This window comes from Ovis canadensis, chromosome X (genome assembly GCF_042477335.2).
Source record: "Ovis canadensis isolate MfBH-ARS-UI-01 breed Bighorn chromosome X, ARS-UI_OviCan_v2, whole genome shotgun sequence".
Lineage (NCBI taxonomy): Eukaryota > Metazoa > Chordata > Mammalia > Artiodactyla > Bovidae > Ovis > Ovis canadensis.
The window spans coordinates 52,662,060-52,686,879 of NC_091727.1; the positions used below are offsets into that span (position 1 = coordinate 52,662,060).

A 24,820-nucleotide genomic window follows, 5' to 3' on the forward strand; every position below is an offset into this window, starting at 1 on the left:
TAGAAAAGGCAGAGGAACCAGAGATCAAATTGCCAACATCTGCTGGATCATGGGAAAAGCAAGAGAGTTCCAGAAAAACAACTAGTTCTGCTTTATTGACTATGCCAAAGCCTTTGTGTGGATCACAATAAACTGTGGAAAATTCTGAAAGAGATGGGAATACCAGACCACCTGACCTGCCTCTTGAGAAGTCTGTATGCAGGTCAGGAAGCAACAGTTAGAACTGGACATGGAACAACAGACTAGTTCCAAATAGGAAAAGGAGTACGTCAAGGATGTATATTGTCACCCTGCTTATTTAACTTATTTGTAGAGTACATCATGAGAAACGCTGGGCTAGATGAAGCACAAGCCGGAATCAAGATTGCTGGGAGAAATATCAATAACCTCAGATATGCAGATGACACCACCCTTATGGCAGAAAGTGAAGAAGGACTAAAGAGCCTCTTAAAGAAAGTGAAAGAAGAGAGTGAAAAAGTTGGCTTAAAGCTCAACATTCAGAAAACGAAGATCATGCCATCTGGTCCCATCACTTCAAGGCAAATAGATGGGGAAACAGTGGAAACAGTGGTAGACTTTATTTTGTGTGTGTGTGGGGGGGGGGGGGGCTCCAAAATCACTGCAGATGGTAACTGCAGCCATGAAATTAAAAGACACTTATTTCTTGGAAAAAAAGTTATGACCAACCTAGACAACATATTCAAAAGCAGAGACATTACTTTGCCAACAAAGATCCGTCTAGTCGAGGCTATGGTTTTTCCAGTGGTCATGTATGGATGTGACAGTTGGACTATATGATGCTTTTGAACTGTGGTGTTGGAGAAGACTGTTGAGAATCCCTTGGACTGCAAGGATATCCAAGCAGTCCATCCTAATGGAAATCAGTTCTGAATGTTCATTGGAAGGACTGATGTTGAAGCTGAAACTCCAGTACTTTGGCCACCTGATGTGAAGAGCTGACTCATTTGAAAAGACCCTGATCCTGGGAAAGATTGAGGGCAGGAGAAGAGGACGACAGAGGATGAGATGGTTGGATGGCATCACTGACTCAGTGGACATGAGTTTGAGTGAACTCTGGGAGTTGGCAATGGACAGGGAGGCCTGGCGTGCTGCAGTCCATGGGGTCACAAAGAGTAGGACACAACTGAGTAACTGAACTGAACTGAATCCCCTGTTGGTCACCTCATTTATGAATATTTTCTCTCAGTCTATGTGTTGTGTTCTCATTTTGTTTATGTTTTCCTTTGCTGTGCAAAGCTTTTCTATTTAATTAGGTTGCATTTGTTTATTTTTGTTTTTATTTTCATTTCTCTGGGAGATGGGTTGAAAAAATCTTGCTGCAATTTATGTCACAGAATGTTCTGCCTATGTTTTCCTCTAATAGTTTTATAGTGTATGCTCTCACGTTTAGGTCTTTATTTTGAGTTTATCTTTGTGTATTGTGTTAAAGTGTTCTAATTTCCTTTTTACATGCAGCTGTCCTGTTTTCCCAGCACCATTTGTTGAAAAAATTGTCTTTCCCATTGTGCAGTCTGGCTTCCTTTTTCATAGATTACCTGACCATGTGTGCTAGAGTTTATTTCTGGGCTTTCAGTCTTCTTCCATTGATCTAATGTCTGTTTTTGTGCCAGTGCCATACTGTTTTGATGAGTATACCTTTGTAGTATAGCCTGATCTGGGGGAACCTGATTCCTCCACCTCCATTTTTCTTTTTCAAGACTACTTTGGGTATTTGGGGTCTTCTTCATCTCCATACAGATTTTAAGCTTTTTTCTCTATTTCTGTGAAAAATGCCATTGATGATTTGATAGGGATTTAATTCAATCTGTAGATTGCCTTGTATAGTATAGTAATTTTGACAGTGTTGATTCTTCCAAGCCAAGAACGTAGTATATCTTCTCATCTCTTTGTGTCCTCTTCAGTTTCTTTAATTAGGACCTTATAGTTTTGGGAGTACAGGTCTTTTGTGTTGTTCTGTAGGTTTACTCTTGTGTATTTTATTCTTTTTGATGCAATGGTATATGGGGTTGTTTCTTGAAATTCTCTTTCTGATCTTTCACTGTTAGTATATAGCATTCTGTATATTAATTTTATAACCTTTCCACAACTTTACCTGATTCACTGATGATACCTAATAACTATTCTTGTAGCATCTTTAGGATTTTCTATGTATAGGATTATGCCATCTGCAGACAATGACAGTCTAACTTACTCTTTTCCAATTTGGATTCCTTTTATTTCTTTTTCTTCTCTGATTGCTATAGCTAGAACATCCAAAACTGTGTTAAATAAAAATGGCAAGAGTGGACATCCTTGTCTTGTTCCTGATCTTAGAAGAAATGTTTTCAACTTTTCACCATTGAGTATGATATTAGCTGTAAGTTCCTCATATATGGCCTTTATTACATTGAGAGAGGTTCCCCTCTAGGCCCACTTTCTGGAGAGTTTTTATCATTAATGGGTGCTGAATTTTGTTAAAAGCTTTTTCTGCACCTATTGAGATGACATATGGTTTTTAATTCTTCAATTTGTTGATATGGGGTGTCACAATGAATGATTTGCCAATATTGAAGAATCCTTGCATAGAAAATCCCAACTTGATCATGGTATATAATCTTTTTAATGTATTTGAATTGCTAGTATTTTGTTGAGGATTTTTACATCTATGTTCATCAGTTATTACTGGCCTGTAGTTTTCTTTTTTGTGTGTGATGTATTTCTTTGGTTTTAATATCAGGGTAATGGTAGCCTCATAGAATGGGTTTGGGAGTTTTCCTTCCTAAACAGTTTTTTTGGAACAGTTTCAGGAGGATAGGTGTTAGCTCTTCTCTAAATGTTTCATAGAATTTACCTCTGAGTCCATCAGGTCTTAGACTCTTGGGAGTTTTTTAATCATAGTTTCAATTTCAGCACCTGTGATTGGTCTGTTCGTGTTTTCTATTTCTTCCTGTTCAGGCTTGGTATATTGAACCTTTCTAAGAATTTGTCCATTTCTTCGAGGTTATCCATTTTATTGGCATATAGTTACTTGTAGTAGTCTCTTATGATATTTTGTATTTTTGTGGTGTCAGTTGTAACTTCTCCCTTTTCATTTCTAATTTTATTGATTTCAGTCCTCTCCCTTTTCTTCTTGCTGAACCTAGCTAAAGGTTTGTCAGTTTTGTTTATGTTTTCAAAGAACCAGCTTTTGGTTTCATTGATCTTTGTCATTGTTTTCTTTTGTCTCTATTTCATTTATTTCTCCCCTGATCTCTATGATTTCTTTCCTTCTACTATCTTTAGATTTTGTTTGTTCTTATTCTAGTTGCTTTAGGTGTAAGTTTAGGTTGTTTATTTGAGATTTTTCTTGTTTCCTGAGTTAAGATTTTATTGCTTTAAACTTCCCTTTTTAGAACTGCATTTACCGTATTGCATGGTTTTTGGATCATTGTACTTCCCTTTTGAGTTCCTTGTTCATTTCTTCAGTGACCCATTGGTTATTTAATAGAATTATTTAGCCTCCATGTGTTTGTGTGTTTTATAGTTCTTTCTCTGTAGTTTATTTCTAATCTCATAGCATTATGGTTGGGAAAGATGCTTGATATGATTTCAATTTTTACAGCATGTGGTCAGTCCTGGAGAATATTTCATGTGTACTTTAGAAGAATGTGTATTGTGCTACCTTTAGATGGAATGCTCTATAAATATCACTTAAGTCCATCTGATCTACTGTGTCTTTTAAGGCCTGTGTTTCCTTATTCACTTTCTGTCTGGATGATGTGTCCACTGATGAGCGTGGTGTGTTACTACTGTTACTACCCACTACTGTTGTGCTCTTGTACATGTACATGGCTGTTAGTATTTTCCTTATATGTTGAGGTGCTCCTATGTTGGGTGCATATATATTAATAATTTTTGTGGGTTCTTGGATTGATCCCTTGATCATTATATATTGTCTCTTATAACAGTCTTTATTTTAGAGTCTGTTTTATCTGATATACATTTTGCTACTCCAGCTTTCTTTTGATTTACATTTACGTGGAATACCTTATTCTATCCCCTAACTTTCATTCTGTGTGTCCCTCAGTCCAAACTGGTTCTCTTGTAGGCAACATATATTTGGATCTTACTTTTGTATCCATTCAGCCAGTCTGTGTCTTTTGGTTGGAGTGTTTAATCCATTTACATTTAAGGTAATTGTCAGTATATATGGTCCAGTTGCTATTTTCTAAACTGTTTGGGGTTTGTTTTTGTAGGTCTTTTTCTTCTATTTCAGTCTTGTTCTCCTCTTTTATGGTTTGATGACCATCTTTAGTGTTGTGTTCAGGTTGCTTTTTCTTTTTTGTATTTTTATCTATTGTAGTTTTTGGGTTTGCTGTTCCCATGAGGTTTTGATATAGATACAATAGATAGATGTGCAACCTATACATGTACAACATTGTTTTTTTCTGGTCTCTTCCCTTTCTAGAGGAGTTCCTTAGCATTTGTTGCAAAGCTGATCTGGTGGTGCTGAATTCTCTTAGCTTTTGCTTCCCTTTCTTCATCACTTTAAATATATTGTTCCCCTCCCTTCTGGCCTGCAGAATTTCTGCTGAGAAATCAGCTGATAGCCTTATGGGAGTTCCCTTGTATGTTATTTCTTGTTTTCCCCTTGTTGCTTTAATATTTTTTCTTTGTCTTTAATTTTTTTCAGTTTGATTTCTATGTGTCTCAGTGTGTTCCTCCTTGGGTTTATCCTGCCTGGAAGTCTCTGTGCTTCCTGGACTTGGGTGACTGTTTCCCATGTTAGAGAAGTTTTCAGCTAGTGTCTCTTTAAATATTTCCTCAGATCCTTTCTCTCTCTCTCTCTTCTCCTTCTGAGACACCTATAATGTGAGTATTGGTGCTTTAATGTTGTCCCAGAGGTCTCTTAAACTGTCTTCATTTCTTTTCATTCTTTTTTCTTTATTCTGTTTTGTAGCAATGATTTCCACCATTTGGTCTTTCAAGTCACTTATCCATCTATTCTTCTGCCTCAGTTATCCTGCTATTGATTTCTTCTATCTAGTGTAATTTTCATTTCAGTTATTGAATTATTCATCCCTGTTCTTTGTTTCTTCTAGGTCTTTGTTGAACACGTCTTGCATTTTCTTGACCCTTGCTTCCATTCTTTTTCCAAGATGCTGAATCATCTTCACTATCATTATTCTGACCTCTTTTTCCAGAAAGTTGCCTATCTCTACTTAACACAGTTGTTTTTCTGGGATTTTTATCTTGTTCCTTCATCTGGGACATTATCCTTTGCTGTTTAATTTTGTCTAATTTTCTGTGATAGGTTTCTTTCTGCGGGTTGCAGGATTGTATTTCTTGCTTCTGCTTCCTGCCCTCTGGTTGATGAGGCTATCTGAGAGGGTTGTGCAAGCTTCCTGATGGGAGAGACTGGTGGTGGGTAGAGCTGGGTCTTGTCTCTCTGGTGGGCATGTTTCCTCCCTGTTGGTTGTTTGGCTGAGGCAACCTAGCACTGGAGCCTACAGGCTGTTTGATTGGGATAATAGAAGATTTCAGAGGGCTCACACCAATGAGTACTTCCAAGAACTGCAGCCACCAGTGTCTTTGTCCCTGCAGTGAACCACAGCACCGCCCCCCACCCCACCTCTACAGGAGGCCTTCCAACTCTAGTAGGTAGGTCTGGCTCAGTCTTTTATGGGGTCACTGCTTTTTTTCCTCTGGGTCCTGATGCATACAATACTTTGTGTGTGCCCTCCAAGAGTGAAGTTTCTGTTTCCTCCAGTCCTGTGGGGGAAGTCCTGCAGTCAAATCCAGCTGGCCATAAAAGCTGTATTCTCTAGGAGCTCCTCCTGTTGCCAATTCCTCAGGCTGGGAGGCCCAGCTTGGGGCTTAGAACCTTCACTCCGGTGGGAGAACTTCTGTAGTAGAATTATTTTCCAGTTCGTGGGTATCCCACCTGGCAGGTATGGGATTTGGTTCTGTCACAGTTGTGCCCTTCCTACTGTCTGTCTGTGGTTTTTCCTTTGTCTTTGGTGTAGGGTATCTTTTTTGGTGGGTTTCAGTGTTTTTGTGTCCATGGTGGCTCAGCAGTTGGTTGTGATTCCACTCCTCTCTCAAGAAGGGGTGAGTCCATGTCCTTTTGCTCCACCATCTTGAGCTAATCTCCCTAAGATCTATTTATGCTTCCTTTTTAAATGAAATGTTCTCCTGGGTTATTAGACTTTTTTATCCTTCTGTTAGAGAAGTTAGTCCTCTGCACCATGCTTTCAAATTATTTTACAATTTGTCCTTTATCTCTTGAGTTTATTTACATTGGCTTTTCCCAAGCAGAAATGTTTTGTTTTATATACTCAAGAGGATTGATCTTTCTCTTTGCTGTTACATACTGAGTTTTCTCGTATACTTAAACTTTACCCACTGAAATTATTTTTCTTAAATTCCCCTATGATGTCTTCTATTATTTGTATGGTTATCCAAGTTAATGTGTGAAGAATGGATCCACCTTATCTTTCTCAAGTAAATATCCAGTTATCTCAACACCATTTGTTGAATAATCTATATTACCTTTGTAATTTAAAAAATGAGGGTGTATTTTGTTTCAGTAAATAAATTGCATTTAAATAAAGAGAATGGCAGCTGTTATAAATTAATAACTGGGAGCCATATCAACCAGATGCAGCATGTGGACCCTATTTGGATTCTGATTTGAACAAACCAACTATTTAAAGATATTTTTGTTGCAGTCATGGAAACTAGAATAAGGACTGGATATTTTGTTTGTTTGTTGGCCATACCATGCTGCTTTTGGGAACTCAGCTCCCTGACCAGGGATTGAATATGGGCCATGGCAGTGAAAGCCTGGAATCTTAACCACTAGGCCACCAGAGAACTCCTTGAGACAGGGTATTATTAAGAAACTCTTGTTAATTTTATTCAGTGAAATAATAGTACTGTGTTTGTCATTTTTAAGTCTCTGTTACAGATACATAATGAAGTATTTAGAGGTGGTTTGATATCTGAAACTTGCTTTCAAGTGTACCAAAAATGACCAATGATCAATATCACCAATCATTGGAAAAGTGTAAATCAAAACCACAGTGAGCTATTACTTCATACTCATTAAGATAACTACTATTTTAAAAAGGAAAATAAGTGTTGGTGACGTTGTAGAGAAACTGGAACCCTTGTGTACTGTTGACAGGCATGTAAAACAGTGCAACCACTATGAAAAACAATATAGGGTTTCCTTTAGAAATTAAAAATAGAATTGCTATATGATCCAGCAATTCCACTTCTAGGTATTTATCCAGAAGAACTGAAAGCAGAATCTCAAAGGGATATTTGCTCACCCATGTTCATAGCAGCACTATTCACAATAGCCAAGAAATGGGAGCAACCTAAATGTCCATTGATAGATAAAGAAAAAAAATGTATATACATACAATGGAATATTGTTCATCCTTAAAAGGAGCAAAATCTTACTACATGGTACAACATGGATGAAACTTGAAAGCATTAAGTTGAAATAAGCCAATCACAAAAGGGCAAATACTGTATGAGTCCCCCCAAAAGTAGTAAAATTCATAGAAACAGAAACTAGAAAGGTGATTGCTGGGGGCTGAGGCAGGGGGAATGGGAGTTGTTTAATGGGTATAAAGTTTCAGATTTGTAAGATGAAAAGCTTCTAGAGCTCTGTCTCAAGGTGAGTATATTTAACACTGAACTATACACTTCAAAAAATGGTTAAGATGGCAAATTTTATGTTGTGTGATTTTTCTTCTCACAGTAAAAACTTATATTAAAAAAATGCCAGACAAAAGAAAGTAGATGAAAGAAGAATGACTGAACATTGATATATGAAACTCGATAATGGTGTCATGAAGGTTCATTATGCTAGTCTCCTTACCTTTCTATTTTGCAATTTTCCATAATCAAAAGCTTTTAAAGTGAGTTAGTGAGCTTAGGATTTGTGGGCAGAGCTAAATTTTAATCCTAACTCCACTTTTAAAAAACTGAGATACAATTTACACACCATAAAACTCACCATTTTAAAGTATATGATTCAGTGTCATTTAGTTTCTTCACAGAGTTGTGCAACTATTACCACTATCAAATTCCAGGACTTTTTATCATCCCCAAAAGGAAACCCAGTATCTGCTAGCAGTTCTCCAATTCTTCTTCCTCCAGTCCCTGGCAACACTATCTTTCCATCTCTGTGTATTTCCCTATACTGGACAATTTATATAAAAGCCTATTTGGGGTACTTCCCTGGTGGTCCAGTGGCTAAGCTGCTACACTGAAAAAGTAGGGGGCCAGGATTCAATACCAAGTCAGGGAAGTAGATCCCATATACCACAACTAAAGATCCCAAGTGCCATAACTAAGACCTGGAGCAACCAAATAAAATTTTTTTAAATATGTATTTGGCTGCTTTCACTTTATAGTTTTTTCAAGATGCATTCATGTTGTAGCATGAATTAGCATTTCATTCCTTTTTGTGGTTGAATAACATTCCCTTTTATTAATATTCTCTCTTTTATTTATCTGTTTATTAGTTGATGGACATTTGGGTTGTTTCCATTTTTGACTTTTGTGAATAATTCTGCTACAAACACTCATGTACAAGTTTTTATGTGAACGTATGTTTTTAATTCTCTTGTATATGTACATCTATGAGTAGAATTACTGGATCATGTAATAACCCCATGTTAGCCATCTGAGGAACTCCCAGACTGTTTTCCAAAGTGACTGCACCATTTTACACTTTTACCAACAATGTATGGAGGATTCCAGTTTCTCCACACTCTTGTTATTTTACATTTTAAAAATTATAGCCATGTTAGTATGTCTTAATTGGTTTCTCATTGAGGTTTTTTGATTGGCATTTTTCTAATAACTAATGATGTTGAACATCTTTTCATGTGCATATTGGCTAGCTTCATTTTTTAGCTATGTGACTTTGGTCAAGTTCTTCAACCTCTGAGCCTTATTATTCTGTCATCTGTAAAAGGGAGATAATAATGCATCATGATGTTATTGGAAGGTTAATAGACATGAGGTGTACTGGGAACAGTGCCTGGTACATAGTAGGTACTCAGTTGATACCCAGTATTGCTGCTAAGTCACTTCAGTAGTGTCCGACTCTGTGTGACCCCATACCTGGCAGCCCACCAGGCTCCCCCATCCCTGGGATTCTTCAGGCAGGAACACTGGAGTGGGTTGCCATTTCCTTCTCCAGTGCATGAAAGTGAAAAGTGAAAGGGAAGTCACTCAGTCGTGTCCGACTCTTCGCGACCCCGTGGACCGCAGCCTACCAGGCTCCTCTGTCCATGGGATTTTCCAGGCAAGAGTACTGGAGTGGGATACCCAATATTACTTTGCTACTTGATATCTAGATAACCTGCAGTCCAGGCAGACGTTTCCCAGTGACACTGGTACGTCTATTGTTGAAGTCAAAATACTCAGATGATAGTGCCCTATTATTTTCCAGGGCTGCTTTCCTTTTTTACAACCTGTGTAGGCCTTTCTTTGCTATTCTGTCAGCCCCAGCTCTATGTCCTTTCTAAGTGTTGGTTAGGACTGTGGAGGATACACATGAGAGTAAGAAGGAATCTGTGATCTTACAACTTGGCAGGTGATGATATTGTTGAGTTACTTCCTTGATGGTGTCAACTGTCTCAGTGCTATAAGAGTTAAGAGGAAAGAAGTCATGTAAGAGGGGGCCTATGTAAAGTATTTGGAACATTGGAAAAGAGAGGCAGTGTGGTATTCTAGGCAGGGAAACCAAGGGAGCAAAGAAAAGGAAACAGTAATATTGGAGAAGGGTAGCTAGGAAACTAGCGTGGTAGCAGTAGGGTGCTGGGGAATTATGATATTATTGTTATTCTCTTGTTTTCCATTATTTACCCCAGAATATCCAGTGAAGGAAGTTTTATACCTGGCATCAGGAGACTTTTGTTCTAATCTTGGTTCTGCTACAGATTAACTAGGTAACCTTGTCAAGTCATCTATCCTTTCTAGGGGGCTAGTTGCTTAAGCAGCAAAATGAGTAATTGGTTTGATGTGCACTTTAAATATAGCTCAGTTGGTAAAGAATCTGCCTGCAATGCAGGAGACTCCTGTTTGATTCCTGGGTCGGGAAGATCCGGTGGAGAAGGAATAGGCTACCCACTCCAGTATTCTTGGGCTTCCCTTGTGGCTCAGCTGGTAAAGAATCCACCTGTAATGTGTGAAAGGTTCTTGGTGAACCATGAAAAGACGCCAGGATTCTTGGCCTCCGGAGGAGAGGAATTCAATCCAGGGCCAGAGACGAGGCTTGATCGCTCAGAGCATTTGTGTAATAAAGTTTTATTGAAGTATAAAGGAGATCGAGAAAGCTTCTGGCATAGGCAGCAGAAGGGGGCAGAAAGAGTACCCACTTGCTAGTGTTAGCAATGGAGTTATATACTCTCCAATGAATCAAAAGAATGTCTGGAGGATGTAAAGACCAGACATCCTGGAATATGAAGTCAAGTGGGTCTTAGAAAGCATCGCTATGAACAAAGCTAGTGGAGGTGATGGAATTCCAGTTGAGCTATTTCAAATCCTGAAAGATGATGCTGTGAAACTGCTGCACTCAATATGCCAACAAATTTGGAAAACTCAGCAGTGGCCACAGGACTGGAGAAGGTCAGTTTTCATTCCAATCTCAAAGAAAGGCAATGCCAAAGAATGCTCAAACTACCACACAATTGCACTCATCTCACATGCTAGTAAAGTGATGCTTAAAATTCTCCAAGCTGTAGGAATGACCCCAGGACAGGAAGGCATTGTCTTGAGGATCAAACAGCACACTCAGGACTTTTGGAGTCAGCAGAAGTAGGCTCACATAGATTAGCAGGCCCATCTAAAAAGTACAAAGTCAGAGCATAGAAAATAAAGACATATAATGAAGTCACTTAATCCTGGTCAGGGTGCCACCTCTTAACTCGAGTGTGATGTACCCACGAATCAATTCCTGGCACTTTGACAGCTGTGGGAGAAGAAAGAATAACCTGGTAAGGGCCTTCCCAGAGGGGCTCAAGGGATGGGCCCCCAGACCCCAGTGTTTCTATGAGGACCTCGGTTCCTGGCTCAAATAAAGGCTTGCTTGACTCAGAGGCTGGGTCAGGAGTTGTCTCCTGGAGTTCTGTTAATGCCTGTTGAGAGACTGAGAGCTGAGTTACATAACTAGTTAAGTCCAAGGCTTCAGGGTCTATAACAATGTCTTCCATAAATACATTCAAAGGGGGACAGTCTCTCCTTTTTGGGGGCAGTTCGAGCCCTCATTAAAGCTATGGATAGGACTTTAATCCAGTTCTCCTGCATCTCTTGAGTTAATTTGCGCAGATGTCTTTTGATAATGTCATTAGCTTTTTCAACCTTTCCTGAGGATTGGGGTCTCCAAGAACAGTGTAAGTGATATTCTATTCCTAGAGCTTTAGACACCCCCTGTGTTACAGCAGCTTTAAAGGCGGAGCCATTGTCACTGTGAAGGCTCTGTGGCAGCCCAAACCTTGGGGTAATTTCATGGATTAAAATCTTTATAACCTCCTTAGCCTGTTCACTATGACAGGGAAAAGCCTCAATCCTTCCAGTAAAAGTATCCACCCAACATGTAAGCAAGAATACCCATTAGCTTTTGGCATATGAGTAAAATCAATTTCCCAGTCCTCTCCAGGATACTTTCCACTTCATTGTAATCCAGATTTTGCTAGCTTTTCAGTCTTTGGGTTATTTTTCTGACAAACCTCACACCTTTTGATCATATTCTTTAACATTTTCATTACATTTTTACCTTCAAACGAGAACCGATCTGGTAAGTACTCTATGCACCCAAATGAAAACTCTGGTGTAAACCCTTAAGAATTTTCCATTAAGCATTTTCAGGAATTATTAATCGTCCATGCTCAGACTGTAACCATCCTTTATCAGTAATCTTTGCTCCTCTTTTCTCATATCTTTCTAAATTTCTCTCAATATATTGTGGTTTTTCCTATTCCACAGGACCTGTCCAGATCAAAGGCGTCTGTAGTGAAGGGGTTTCCTAAAGTGCCACTCTTCTGGCTTGACAATCAGCCAGCTGATTACCTTCAGCTACTTTACTCCCATCCCTGTTGTGTCCAGTGCAATGCATAACATACTTCTTTAGGACAATATGTAGCAGTTAAAAGTCTCTCGATCTCTCTGAAATGTTTAATAGGTTCTCTTATTGCTGTTTTAAAACTATGTTTCTTCCCATATTGCAGCATGAGCATGTAAAGTCAAATAAGCATACTTGGAATCAGTGTAGATATTTACCTGCTGCCCTTTGCTTAACTCTAGAGCTCAGATCAGAGCCACAAGTTCCGCTAACTGAGCACTGGTTCCCTAGGGGAGAGATTTTGCTTCTAAAACCTGTTCAGCCGTCACCACAGTGTAACCTGCTTTACGCTTTCCATCCCGAACAAAAGAACTGCCATCTAAATATTTCCATGTCAGGATTGTCTAATGGGGTATCCATTAGATCTTGCCGAGCTGCATAGTTTAAGGTTTGGAATTGGGAACAATCGTGATCAGGTGTTTCATTTTCCTTCTCAGGAAGAAAAGTGGCAGGATTTAAATTTCCACAAACTTTAAGTTTAGTTACTGGTCCTTCTAATAACAATAACTGATATTTAAGAAGCCTATTGTCTGTCATGCAAATATTAACCTTATTTAAGATTCCACTCACATCATGAGAAGTCAGTACAGTAAGGTTTCATCCATTAAGCTTCAGGAGCCAATAAAGCTGCTGCCCCAATTGCTCTTAGGCAGTGGGGCCACCCACGTGAAATTACATCTAATTCTCTGCTTAGATAAGCAATAGGTTGCTGGTGAGGCCCTCAGGGTTGTGTCAAAACTCCCAAAGCCATACCTTTTCTTTCACTGACAAATTAAATTCTGACCCTGTGGGCAAGCTTAGAGTGGGAGTTCAGGAGATCAGTCTGAAGAACCTTAAAAGCCTTTTGAGTAGCTGGAGACCAAACCAGTTTGTCGATTTGGGCCTGCTGAGTTTCAGCTATAAGTTTATATAAAGGCTGGGCAACTTCCCCATAACCCGGATTCCAAATGCGACAGTAACCTGTGATTCCCCAAAACCCTCTCAATTGTCTTAAAGTCATAGGTAGGGGATGATTTAGTATAGGTTTAATTCTCTCGGGGACTATGGCCCTAGTCCCTTCTGATATGATTAAGCCCAAATATCTAACAGATTGTTGACAAAGCTGAGCCTTTTCTCTTGATGCCTTGTAACCACAGCCTGCCAGAAAGTTTAAGAAATCTTCTGAGGCTTGTGAGCAAGCTTCCTCTGTCTTGGCACAGAGCAAAATATCATCTACATATTGTAACACCACCACTTCGGAGCTATAAAATTTTGTAGATCCTGTGACAAACTTTTTCCAAATAAGTGAGGACTGTCAAGAAATCCCTGGGGCTAAACTGTCCAGGTTAACTGAGAAGCTGGTTGCGTAGGGCAAATAGAAATTGACTTTCCTCTGCCAAAGGCACTGAATACAAGACATCTTTTAAATCAATTACTGAGAAATATTTGTCTCATTCAGGAATTTCAGACAGTAGAGTGTAAGGATTAGGCACCATGGGTTGTAAAGGAACTACAGCCTCATTTATTATTCGTAAATCTTGAACTAGTCTCCATTTACCATTTGATTTTTTTATACCCAAAATAGGAGTGTTGCATGGACTGTTACAGGGAATTAATAGTCCCTGCTCCTTTAAATTTTCAATAATGGGTTCTAACCCGAAGGCAATGGCACCCTACTCCAGAACTCTCACCTGGCAAATCCCATGGATGGAGGAGCCTGGTAGGCTGCAGTCCATGGGGTCGCTAAGAGTCGGACACAACTGAGCGAGTTCACTTTCACTTTTCACTTTCATGCATTGGAGAAGGAAATGGCAACCCACTCCAGTGTTCTTGCCTGAAGAATCCCAGGGACGAGGGAGCCTGGTGGGCTGCCGTCTATGGGGTTGCACAGAGTCGGACACTACTGAAGTGACTTAGCAGCAGCAATAACAGTAAACTCAGGTTTCAGTGGATACTGCTTCTTATAAGTGTGGGTCTTTGAGCTTGACAACTACAGGAATAGCATTTTATGCTCAACCCACAGATTTTCCATCAGCCCATACTCTAGGATTTACATTTTGTTCAATTAAAGCTAGAGAAAGAGAGGGCTCCATATTCATGAAAACAGGCATGGACCTTGCTCAGTATATCCCTTCCCAAAAGGGGTGAGTGAAACTCTGGCACGATCAGAAACTCGTGTGAAAATAGCACAAAGTCAACTTACAGAAGAATTGAAGTAATACCTTTTGGCTCATCCAGATAGTCCCATTACGGAAGTGGATCAGGAAGAAAGTGGGCCAGGGGCTTCAGTAAGCGTGGAGTAAGTTGCCCCAGTATCTGAAAGGAAATTGATAGATTGGCCCCCCACAATTATTAATACCCAGGGTTCCTCAGGTGTAATTAGCAGGGAGCTTGTGTGGGGACCCCCGGGCACCTTCAGTCCTGATTGTCTTGAGATTCTGACCCCTGAAACCTACGCCTCTGGGGGCAGTCTCTCTTCCAGTGTGGTCCTTTGCACACCGGACATGGAGCTAGGGGCGACTTAGATGCCTGAGGACAATTCCGCTTGAGGTGCCCCTCCTTTTCACAGTAATAGCAAGCCCATCCCTTTTCACCTGGGTCCCTGTGGGCACTTTTCTCAGGCTGTTTAAGAATGGTTCTGACAGCCATTACAAGGGCTTCGGCCAGTTCCTTTGTCTTTTTCTGCCTTTCTTTCTTTTCCTCATATTCCCTACCATAATAGACTGTCTGAGCCAGTTGTAACAGAGTATCTAGACTGATTTGGTCCATATGCCTGTTTTAATAGCTTATGGCAGATATCTGGAGCCGACTGAGTGAGAAATCTATCTTTTAAGATACTTTTCCCTCTTCACTTTTGGGATTAATCTCCGTGAATCTGCGAAGGTCTTCTCTCAGTCTATCTGGGAATTTACCAGGAGCTTTCTTCTCCTCCTGCTCTATGTCTGCCAATTTGCCATAGTTTAAAGGCTTAGCACACACCTGGCTGAGTCCTTCAAGAATACATCTGACAAAATGACTCTAATCCCATCTTCCTTTGGCTGTGTTGTAGTCCCAGTCTGGTTCTGTAATTGGGACCGCCTGATTCCCAGTGGGGAGGGCCGCTATCTCGTCCTCCCTCTTCCCTACTGATTCATTACCAAGCCATTCATCTCCATAGGCAACCGCTTTTCCCAAAACTCAAGTCAGGAGTCAGCATTTGTCCCAAAATATACATCACATCCTTCCAAGTAAGGTTATAAAGCAAAGTAACACCTTTCTTTAAAAGCTCTAATATATTTTTCTGGGTCCTCTAAATAGTCTCCCAGATCCTCCTTGATACTTTGTATTTCTTGACAAGAAAAAGGCTTATTAACTCTCATAGACTGATTATTTCTCCTGGTGGGTGCTTCATGAAGAGGCAAACAGCTTGTGTGGCTGTTCCTCAGTCTCTCTGGCTGCTCTGCACTTATGATCCCAGGGATAGATTGGAGAAACCTGCTTTTCTTTATCTCTTTGTCTCCTGTCCTCCATCTCATCTAGCAAAGTAGGAGGACAGTGGGGAGCTGAAGGAGTCACACCCAAATCTATACCCTTAGGACATAAGTCTGGCATATTTCACAGAGAGAAAACGGGCAACACATATGCTACTTCTACCCACTTCCCTTGTTTTCTACAGAACCGATCTAATTGTAAAACAGTATTATACTTAAGAGACCTTCCAACTGGCCACCGTTCGCCATCCTCCAGTGGGTACCGTGGCTGTACAGTATCACATAGGAAGACCAGGTGTGTCTTCTTAAAGCCCTGGGGATGAAATCTATCCCAGTTTTTCAGGATACAGTTCAAAGGAGTGAGGCTGGAATTGTTAGCTCCCATCTGTAAGAGAGAAAAAATGGGACCAGCACCATCTTTCTACTGGAGGCGTTCCTCCCTGCTCTAGATGGGGGTGTAGACAGACTTTACACCAAAGCTTTCCTTCTCTGGTCGGACTTAGTCTCTCCCTTTCTGACGCAGGTGACCTACTCGTCCCTCCCGGTTCTACCACCGAGACGGGGTAGACCTGATGCACCAGGGGTAGACCTGATGGCATCCCTGGCTGTCGTCCAGCTCCTCACCATTAAAACCTTGCTTGCCTCTGATGCCACCCAGGGTGCAATCAGAGTAACCTTCCAGAATGCCTCCCAGGCTAAGACCACTGGGAACACCTTTCATCACCTGAGTGCCTGTGCTCGACCCTGAGTATACTCCTGACCACAATAAGACTGATATGAACGTAAAACTGAGATGTTTCTTCCAAGCGTCACCACACCAGTATAAGAGCCTCCTCTGGTCCACTAAGAGCCAGCGTTACCAAAGGAAAAAAAAATTGTAGTTCCAATCTGAGTAACCTTTAACCTCAGAGATGCTCTTGGAGCTAGAGCTCCATCTAACTTCCGAACTTTTGATTCCTAGTGAGGCTAGGCGCTTCCTGACTACCAATCCAAATTTGGGGCCTAGTCATAGTAAACAGTAATGGCATAGATCACAAGTCCCTTGAAAGTCTATGATCCAACAGATTAGGTTCATACTTCTAATTTCCAAGGAGAGACGTTAGGTGCCTTTTGGCATTGACAGGTCGGTATAAACCCCCGACAGGTTTCTGCCATAAGCCATATGAGGTCACTGCGGAACCGCAGAGCAGAGCTCCTCACTTGCTTTGTGCAGGGTGTTTCATTCATTCACGCAAGCACACCATAGAGTTAGTAAAGTACACCAGAAAATGTGTTCGCTAGGAGAACAAAGAACTAGAGCTCCAAGCATCCTTACCTTGTCCTGAAGAATCCCAGACGAGCCCCCAAGATGAAAGGTTATCACTGAACCACGAAAAGACGCCGGGATTCTTGGCCTCCGGAGGAGAGGAATTCAATCCAGGGCCAGAGACGAGGCTTGATCGCTCAGAGCTTTTGTGTAATAAAGTTTTATTAAAGTATAAAGGAGAGAGAGAAAGCTTCTAGTGTTAGCAATGGAGTTATATACTCTCCAGTGAATCAAAAGAATGTCTGGAGGTTGTAAAGACCTCACCAGACCTACTCCCATAATCTACATTTTAAGATAACAGGTTTAGCCAGAAGGTTTAATCCAGAGACTGTCCTCAGGCAGGATACATTATTGTTATATAATCCTACGGAATGTAGAGGAAAAAAAGTTTGTCCTTTCTTCCTCCTTGAAAATTCAAGACCCCTCTCTCCTTGGGGACCCCTAGACTTCTTATCAACCTGCCTAGGAAATGACTCTCTCATTTGGGAGACCTGGGTTCAATCCCTGGGTTAGGAAGATCCCCTGGAGAAGGGAAAGGCTACCCACTCCAGTATTCTGGCCTAGAGAATTCCATGGACTATTGGTCCATGGGGTCACAAAGAGTCAGATATGACTGAGTGACTTTCGCTTTCACTTTAAATATGTAATAATTCTGTATGTCAGTTATACCTCAATAAAACTTTTTTAAAAAATGAGTAGATTAGCTCAATGGTTCTTAATTAGCAGTGTGCATCAGAACCTACCGGAAGCTAGTCTTGGAATATAGGCATTCCAGTCACGCTCAGGAGATTGTTTCAGCAAATCTGAGGTGAGGCACAGGTTTGTATATTTTGAAAATGCTTTCCAGGTGATTGTGATTTATATTCCTTATGAGAGCCATCAGATTTGTTAAAGATCACTAGTCCTTGACTTTATAGAGTTGAAATCACTTGGATGGTGGCATAATCAACTGCACACCAGCTAAAGGTAATGTGTTGTTGTCAAAAGAGCATGGGCTTTGGTGTCAGTCTGATCTGGGTTCCTGTTTCCCAGCTCTGTAGCCCTGAACATGCCACATCACTTCTCTGAGCCTCAGTTTCTTTACCAGAACCACAGGACTTAGAATGCCGACATAGGTTTTGATGATGAGAAAGAACATATCACAGTCAGCACTATGCCTGGTATAATGTAGATGGATGCTCAGTCAGTGACTGGTATGAGAGGTATATGCTGGAAGAAACTGTCACCAGGGGACAGCCCAAAACTGTACTCCCAGACCCATCTGGAGTTAATTGTAACTCTAGACATAAATATGTTGTCGCACAAAGTAAGGTTTCCTTCCTTTGCCTGGATATCAAATAAATACAGACCTTGCTTTGTTATTTGCTTACCAGTGTCCCTCCATCTGCTGTGACTTAATATGTGACATGGCTCTCTACTGCAACTAGAGCCTCTTTCCATAGCTTAGAGAAAGCTTAATGCATTGAAACTCCTGTCAGACTCCAGAAGAACTGCCGCTGCTGCTGCTAAGTTGCTTCAGTCGCGTCTGACTCTGTGCGACTCCATAAACACACAGCCCATCAGGCTCCCCCGTCCCTGGGATTCTCCACGCAAGAACACTGGAGTGGGTTGCCATTGCCTTTTCCGCCAGAAGAACTACCATTCCTCTAAAACTTAAATTAAAAATTAAGTCAGTTGAGTTCAACAAAATTATCAAGGTCTGTAGGCTCTGGAGACAAACTCCAGGCTTTATTCCTTCCAGCTGTGTGACCTTAGAGATGTAAGGTGGAGATGATAGTTATGGCCTCATTGGATTGTTTTGAGTATGAAATGAATTAATACATGTAAAGTAATTGGAACATTACTTAGCACATAGTATGTGTTCAGTATCTGTTAGTAATTATTATTCATACTGCAATGCATCAGATCTTATGTGGGAGCCAGGAATACAGAGATTATAAAGTTTCTGCAGTCAAGGAACTTAGTGTGGCAAAACCAGTACACAGATCATTTTAGTATCCTTTATGTAGAGCAATAGATGTGTGCACAGGAAGGGTACTTAACAGTCTGCCTCTATTACATTAAAAATAGTGCTCTCCAGGAAGAAGCCTGGTACAATGGGAAGTGTGCATTCTGGAGTCAGATCAGCTTGGGTTTGAATCCTGTGTATACACCCTCATTATGCAACTTTGGGGGCAGCCAACCTCTCACAGCTTTAGTTTTTCCATTTCTAAAATAGAGTGAAGTTTCTGACTTCTAACTGTTGGAAGTGCCCTATTTAGGTGCCCTGTGGGCCAAGGTGCTCCTAAGAGAGCAGGGATTTTTTAAAAAGAGTTAGATGAACTTAGATTCAGGCTCTAGTTATATGTTATTTAACCTTTCTATGTCTGTTTCCACTTGTATGTTTTTTCATCTATATCTGCCTTGTCCTTGGTTGTTCTGTTGATGAGATAATGTATATAAAGCACACACAGTATATAGAAGGTACTAAGCAATATATAATAGCTTTATTATCTTTCTAACAAAGTTCTCATCTATTATTATTTAAAGTAAAAACTTAAATACTATGAACCATGTTAATTTTTCTTTTAAAGAGCTTCAGGCCATAGTTCCATGCAGGGAGTCAAAAAACTAGTCATTTGAATGGACAAATGGATAATGCTGCCTGTGTTTACAGGAATATTCCAGTTTAGACTAAGAGAGGCTTTCTTTATTTTTAGAGTATTTTGTTCAGCCTTGTGTTGTGCTGTGCTTAGTTGTGTCTGACTCTTTGTGACACCATGGACTGTAGCCCTCCAGGCTCCTCTGTCCATGGGGATTCTCCAGGCAAGAATACTGGAGTGGGTTGCCATCCCCTGCTCCAGGGGATCTCCCCAACCCAGGGATCCAACCCAGGTCTCCTGCATTACAGGTAGATTCTTTACCATCTGAGCCACTGGGGAAGCCCAAGAATACAGAAGTGGGTATCCTATCCCTTCTCCAGGGGAACTTCCAATCTAGGAATCAAACTGGTGTCTCCTGCATTGCAGGCAGATTCTTTACTAGCTGAGTTACTAGGGAAGCCCTGTTCAGTCTTATATAATCTTACATTTCAACAAACTATAAAATTCAGTTTCTAGCCTTTCTGACTTTTAACCAAATATAGGTCAGCTTTTGTTGCATGACATGTTCTCTTTTTCCCTCCTAGGTCTTTCAGAGCCTTGAAGACCACCATTTGGAAGTGGTGGCTTTTTTCAGGGAAAATGGCTTCCATGGTCTTCTTGCCCACGACTCCGAGTATGCGCTCTACAATATTCCTTCTTACTATAGTTCCCATGCTCTGAAGCTGAGCTGGAATGGAAAGAACCTCACCACCAACCAGTTTCTGATGCAGGAGGTGGCCAAGCAGCTAGGCCTGAAGCGGATGAATTTTCCCATATTTGCTGCACTGCTAGGTAGGTGGTCCAAAGAACAGAGTGTAATGATCATATAAGTTTCCTCTTTCAGTGTTAAGAGATGAAAACCAGAGCAATGGTTATCACTGTTGGATTTATCTTCTGAAAATTTGCACGCCAAACACTGCTTTGGGGCTTCTTACTAGAAACTCAACATGTTTTATTATGAATTAATACAGGATATTCCAGAATATTATTTTGATTCTTATAAAACTTTTTCTTTCATTACATTCTGTAAGTATTTTATGCAGAGTACCGTCTTAGGCCAAATATCTTATTAACCCTAGGCAACTTTGGTTTCCCACTCAGAGCATTAGCATTTCTTCCCCACTGTTTAACTTTAGATCAAGAACACAAATCATTCTGCATATTTTTCTTTTTGTTTCTCTTGTGCTAACATTTTATTATGAAAATTCCCCAAAGTACAGCAAAACTATAAGAATTTGCTCTGGAAATCCTGTTTCTGCCACCTGTATTCTGCCAGTAACATTTTACTAAACTTGCTTTATCGTATATCTGTCTTTATATCCATCCATCAGTTTTTCTTTAAAAAATGTATTTCAAAGTTACTGCAGACTGTTGATTATGTTTGAGTTGGTTTTCCTAGTACTGACAGCATGAAAGTTAATATCTTGTCTCAGGTGTGACCTCTGTTTATAATCCCAATGGATTTGAGCTTGGATAATCTAGTGGAGTCAGCACAAGTTTTGGAATTAGGCCTTGGACAAATCACTGAAGTTACACCTCCTGGTTTCAGTTTCCTCATCTGTGAAATGGAATAATAATACCTCACAGTGTTATTGATAAGATTAAATGAAATAAGATATATAAAATGCCCAGCACTTAGTAGGCAGTCAGCAGATGGTGGCTATTATTATAAAAGGCAGCATAACCAGGTGACAGAAAATAGCATGTACTTTGGAGCCAGACAGTCCTAGATTCTTAGCCTGGTGTGGGCACTTATTAGATGTGGCACCTTGGGTAAAGTCAAGAGACTTGCTCAAACCTGTTTTCCTATCTATAAAAATGGAGATAATATTACCATACACAGTTATTATAAAGATGATATATATAATGTATGTGATTCATAGTAGATAATCAAACATAGTTACTGTAGTTGTTAAATTAAGAACATAGATATGTATGAATTATTTGATTGTTTTTTTTCCCCAAAGTCCCTTCATGGCCTAGAGATTCTAAGAAAACATTTGTACAGTCAATAAATGACAGATATACTTTATAGGTAACCACATTCTCCCAGATGAGGACCTGGCTGCTTTTCACTGGAGCCTCTTGGGACCAGAACATCCCCTTGCATCACTTAAGGTAATGTGCCCCATTTCCTGCCTGTGCATCCATGCCTAGAGGACATAACGTTTTGATTGGAATTTTAATAGAGTGAATCTTTCATTAGGCTTAAATTATTTCAGATACTTAGAAAAAATTTATAATTATGGTCAATACTCTTGAAAAGGAGAAACTTGGTTTTCTACCTAATGTATAGGGAAAAATCTAGTTATCCCCCTCTGTGTCTTTCTTCCCTCTCTGTTCCTCTCTCTCACACTACTACCACTGTCACACAGAGTACTTCACTTTTGACACTTCTAGTCACTAAACATGTGGGGAGTTTTTCCCACACCAAACAATTTTCTGTGATACCAGCTGGGTATCCTACAATTTAACTCAATTCTAACACTACTACCTGAAGATAGTGTCAGATTGCACAGGTTCAGGACTCAATTCCAAGGACCGCCCCCCACCCCACCACACACTTTCAGATAGCAGTTGCAAGGCCAGGTTATCACCTGTGCGTCTTACTAACCAACTAGCTATAGTTTTGAGGTTCCAACGACTCCCTCCTCAGGTTCAATAAATTTGTTAAAGCACCTCATAGAACTCAGGGAAATACGTACTTACATGTATCAGTTTATCAAAGGGTATAATAAAGGATGCAGATGAACAGCCTGATGAAGAGATACATAGGATGAGGTCTGGGAGGATCCTGAGCACAGGAGTGCTCTTCAGTTCAGTTCAGTTCAGTCGCTCAGTCGTGTCCGACTCTCTTTGCGACCCCATGAATTGCAGCACGCCAGGCCTCCCTGTCCATCACCACCTCCCGGAGTTCACTCAGACTCACGTCCATCGAGTCAGTGATGCCATCCAGCCATCTCATCCGCGGTTGTCCCCTTCTCCTCCTGCCCGCAATCCCTCCCAGCATCAGAGTCTTTTCCAATGAGTCAACTCTTCTCATGAGGTGGCCAAAGTACTGAAGTTTCAGCTTTAGCATCATTCCTTCCAAAGAAATCCCAGGGTTGGTCTCCTTCAGAATGGACTGGTTGGATCTCCTTGCAGTCCAAGGGACTCTCAAGAGTCTTCTCCAACACCACGGTTCTAAAGCATCAATTCTTCGGCGCTCAGTTTTCATTCCAATTCCAAAGAAAGGAAATGCAAAAGAATGCTCAAATTACTGCACAGTTGCACTCATCTCACGCACTAGTAAAGTAATGCTCAAAATTCTCCAAGCCAGGCTTCAGCAATATGTGAACCGTGAACTCCCTGATGTTCAAGCTGGATTTAGAAAAGGCAGAGGAACCAGAGATCAAATTGCCAACATCTGCTGGATCATGGAAAAAGCAAGAGAGTTCCTGAAAAACATCTATTTCTGGTTTATTGACTATGCCAAAGCCTTTGACTGTGTGGATCACAATAAACTGGACAATTCTGAAAGAGATGGGAATACCAGACCACCTAACCTGCCTCTTGAGAAACCTATATGCAGGTCAGGAAGCAACAGTTAGAACTGGACATGGAACAACAGACTGGTTTCAAATAGGAAAAGGAGTACGTCAAGGCTGTATATTGTCACCCTGCTTATTTAACTTCTATGCAGAGTACATCATGAGAAACACTGGACTGGAAGAAACACGAGCTGGAATCAAGATTGCCGGGAGAAATATCAATAACCTCAGATATGCAGATGACACCAGCCTTATGGCAGAAAGTGAAGAGGAACTAAAAAGCCTCTTGATGAAAGTGAAAGAGGAGAGTGAAAAAGTTGGCTCAACATTTAGAAAACGAAGAATATGGCATGCGGTCCCATCACTTCATGGGAAATAGATGGGGAAAAAGTGGAAACAGTGTCAGACTTTATTTTGGGGGGCTCCAGAATCACTGAAGATGGTGGCTGCAGCCATGAAATTAAAAGATGCTTACTCCTTGGGAGAAAAGTTATGACCAACCTAGATAGTATATTCAAAAGCAGAGACATTACTTTGCCGACTAAGATCCGTCTAGTCAAGGCTATGGTTTTTTCCTGTGGAGTGCTATTACCACCTAGGAAATTACAAAGATTTTAGCTGCTCTATGCCAGGAACTGCGGTCAGAGAACAATATATGTTTTCTATTATCTTACACCCTTATTATCTTAAGGATTCATACAAACCTATGAAGAAAAATATTAATACTAATACCCTAGTAAATGAAAAAATGAGCAAAGGAAAGAAGCAGACAATTCACAGAAGAGGAACTCCTGCTGCTGCTGCTAAGTCGCTTCAGTTGTGTCCGACTCTGTGCAACCCCAGAGATGGCAGCCCACCAGGCTCCCCTGTCCCTGAGATTCTCCAGGCAAGAACACTGGGGTGGGTTGCCATTTCCTTCTCCAATGCATGAAAGTGAAAAGTGAAAGTGAAGTCGTGTCCAACCCTCAGCGACCCCATGGACTGCAGCCTTCCAGGCTCGTTCGTCCATGGGATTTTCCAGGCAAGAGTACTGGAGGTGGGGTGCCATTGCCTTCTCCGCAAAAGAGGAACTAGAGTGGCCAATAATATGACTAGGTGTTAAACCTCACTAGTGATCAGAGATGCAAATTAAATGAGCAGTGTGATTTTTTTTTTAACCTAACAGTTTAGAAAATATTGAAAGATTAGTCTACCCACTCCTGTCAAGGCTGTGTTGAGACTGGTGCTGTCATATACTTCTTGTGGTAGTGTAAGTTGGTGGTGGTATTATATTTCCCTAATCCTTTCACTCTCCTAGATGTCTGTCTATTTCACATCTTTCCTTCTCTCCTCAAGCCTCTAATTCTCCTTCCTTGCTCATTCTCAGCTCATGATCTGGCTTCATATTTAACACAGAAAATTGAAGCAATGGGAGCAAAACTTCCACCAGGTTCCACCCTTTCAACTTCTCACTTGCATGCTCTGCCTGCCTTGGATACCTGTCACTGTTCTGTCTTAGGCCAGCCCTTCTGCTCTTATGCTGAATCCATGCTTCCTTACTAACTTAAGGACATCACTTCAGAAGTTCTCCCCTCTTTCTCCCACATCATTTTCCCTCTCTTATTGGCCCTTTGCCATCAGATGCATAAGCATGCATCCATCAGAAAAAATAAAACCTGCTCTTGATTTCACTCCCTCCACCCAAGCTACTGCTCCATATTTCTTCTTCCCTTTTAGCAAACTCTTCTAGAGAGTTGCCTATGTTTTAGCTGTTTACTATCCCCTTTCCCTGTTCTCTCTTCAATTTG

General features: G+C 40.7%; 1 protein-coding gene across 3 annotated transcripts in view; it reads left to right on the plus strand.

Annotated features, from left to right (window-relative positions):
• Positions 1-24,820, plus strand: part of FAM120C (family with sequence similarity 120 member C) — a 147,501-nt gene that overhangs the window by 33,324 nt on the left and 89,357 nt on the right. For all 3 annotated transcript variants that reach the window (XM_070291608.1, XM_070291610.1, XM_070291609.1), the window contains exons 2-3: positions 20,049-20,295; positions 21,539-21,621. In XM_070291608.1, coding sequence (XP_070147709.1) covers positions 20,049-20,295; positions 21,539-21,621 — 330 coding nt within the window. The remainder of the gene's footprint in view (positions 1-20,048; positions 20,296-21,538; positions 21,622-24,820) is intronic.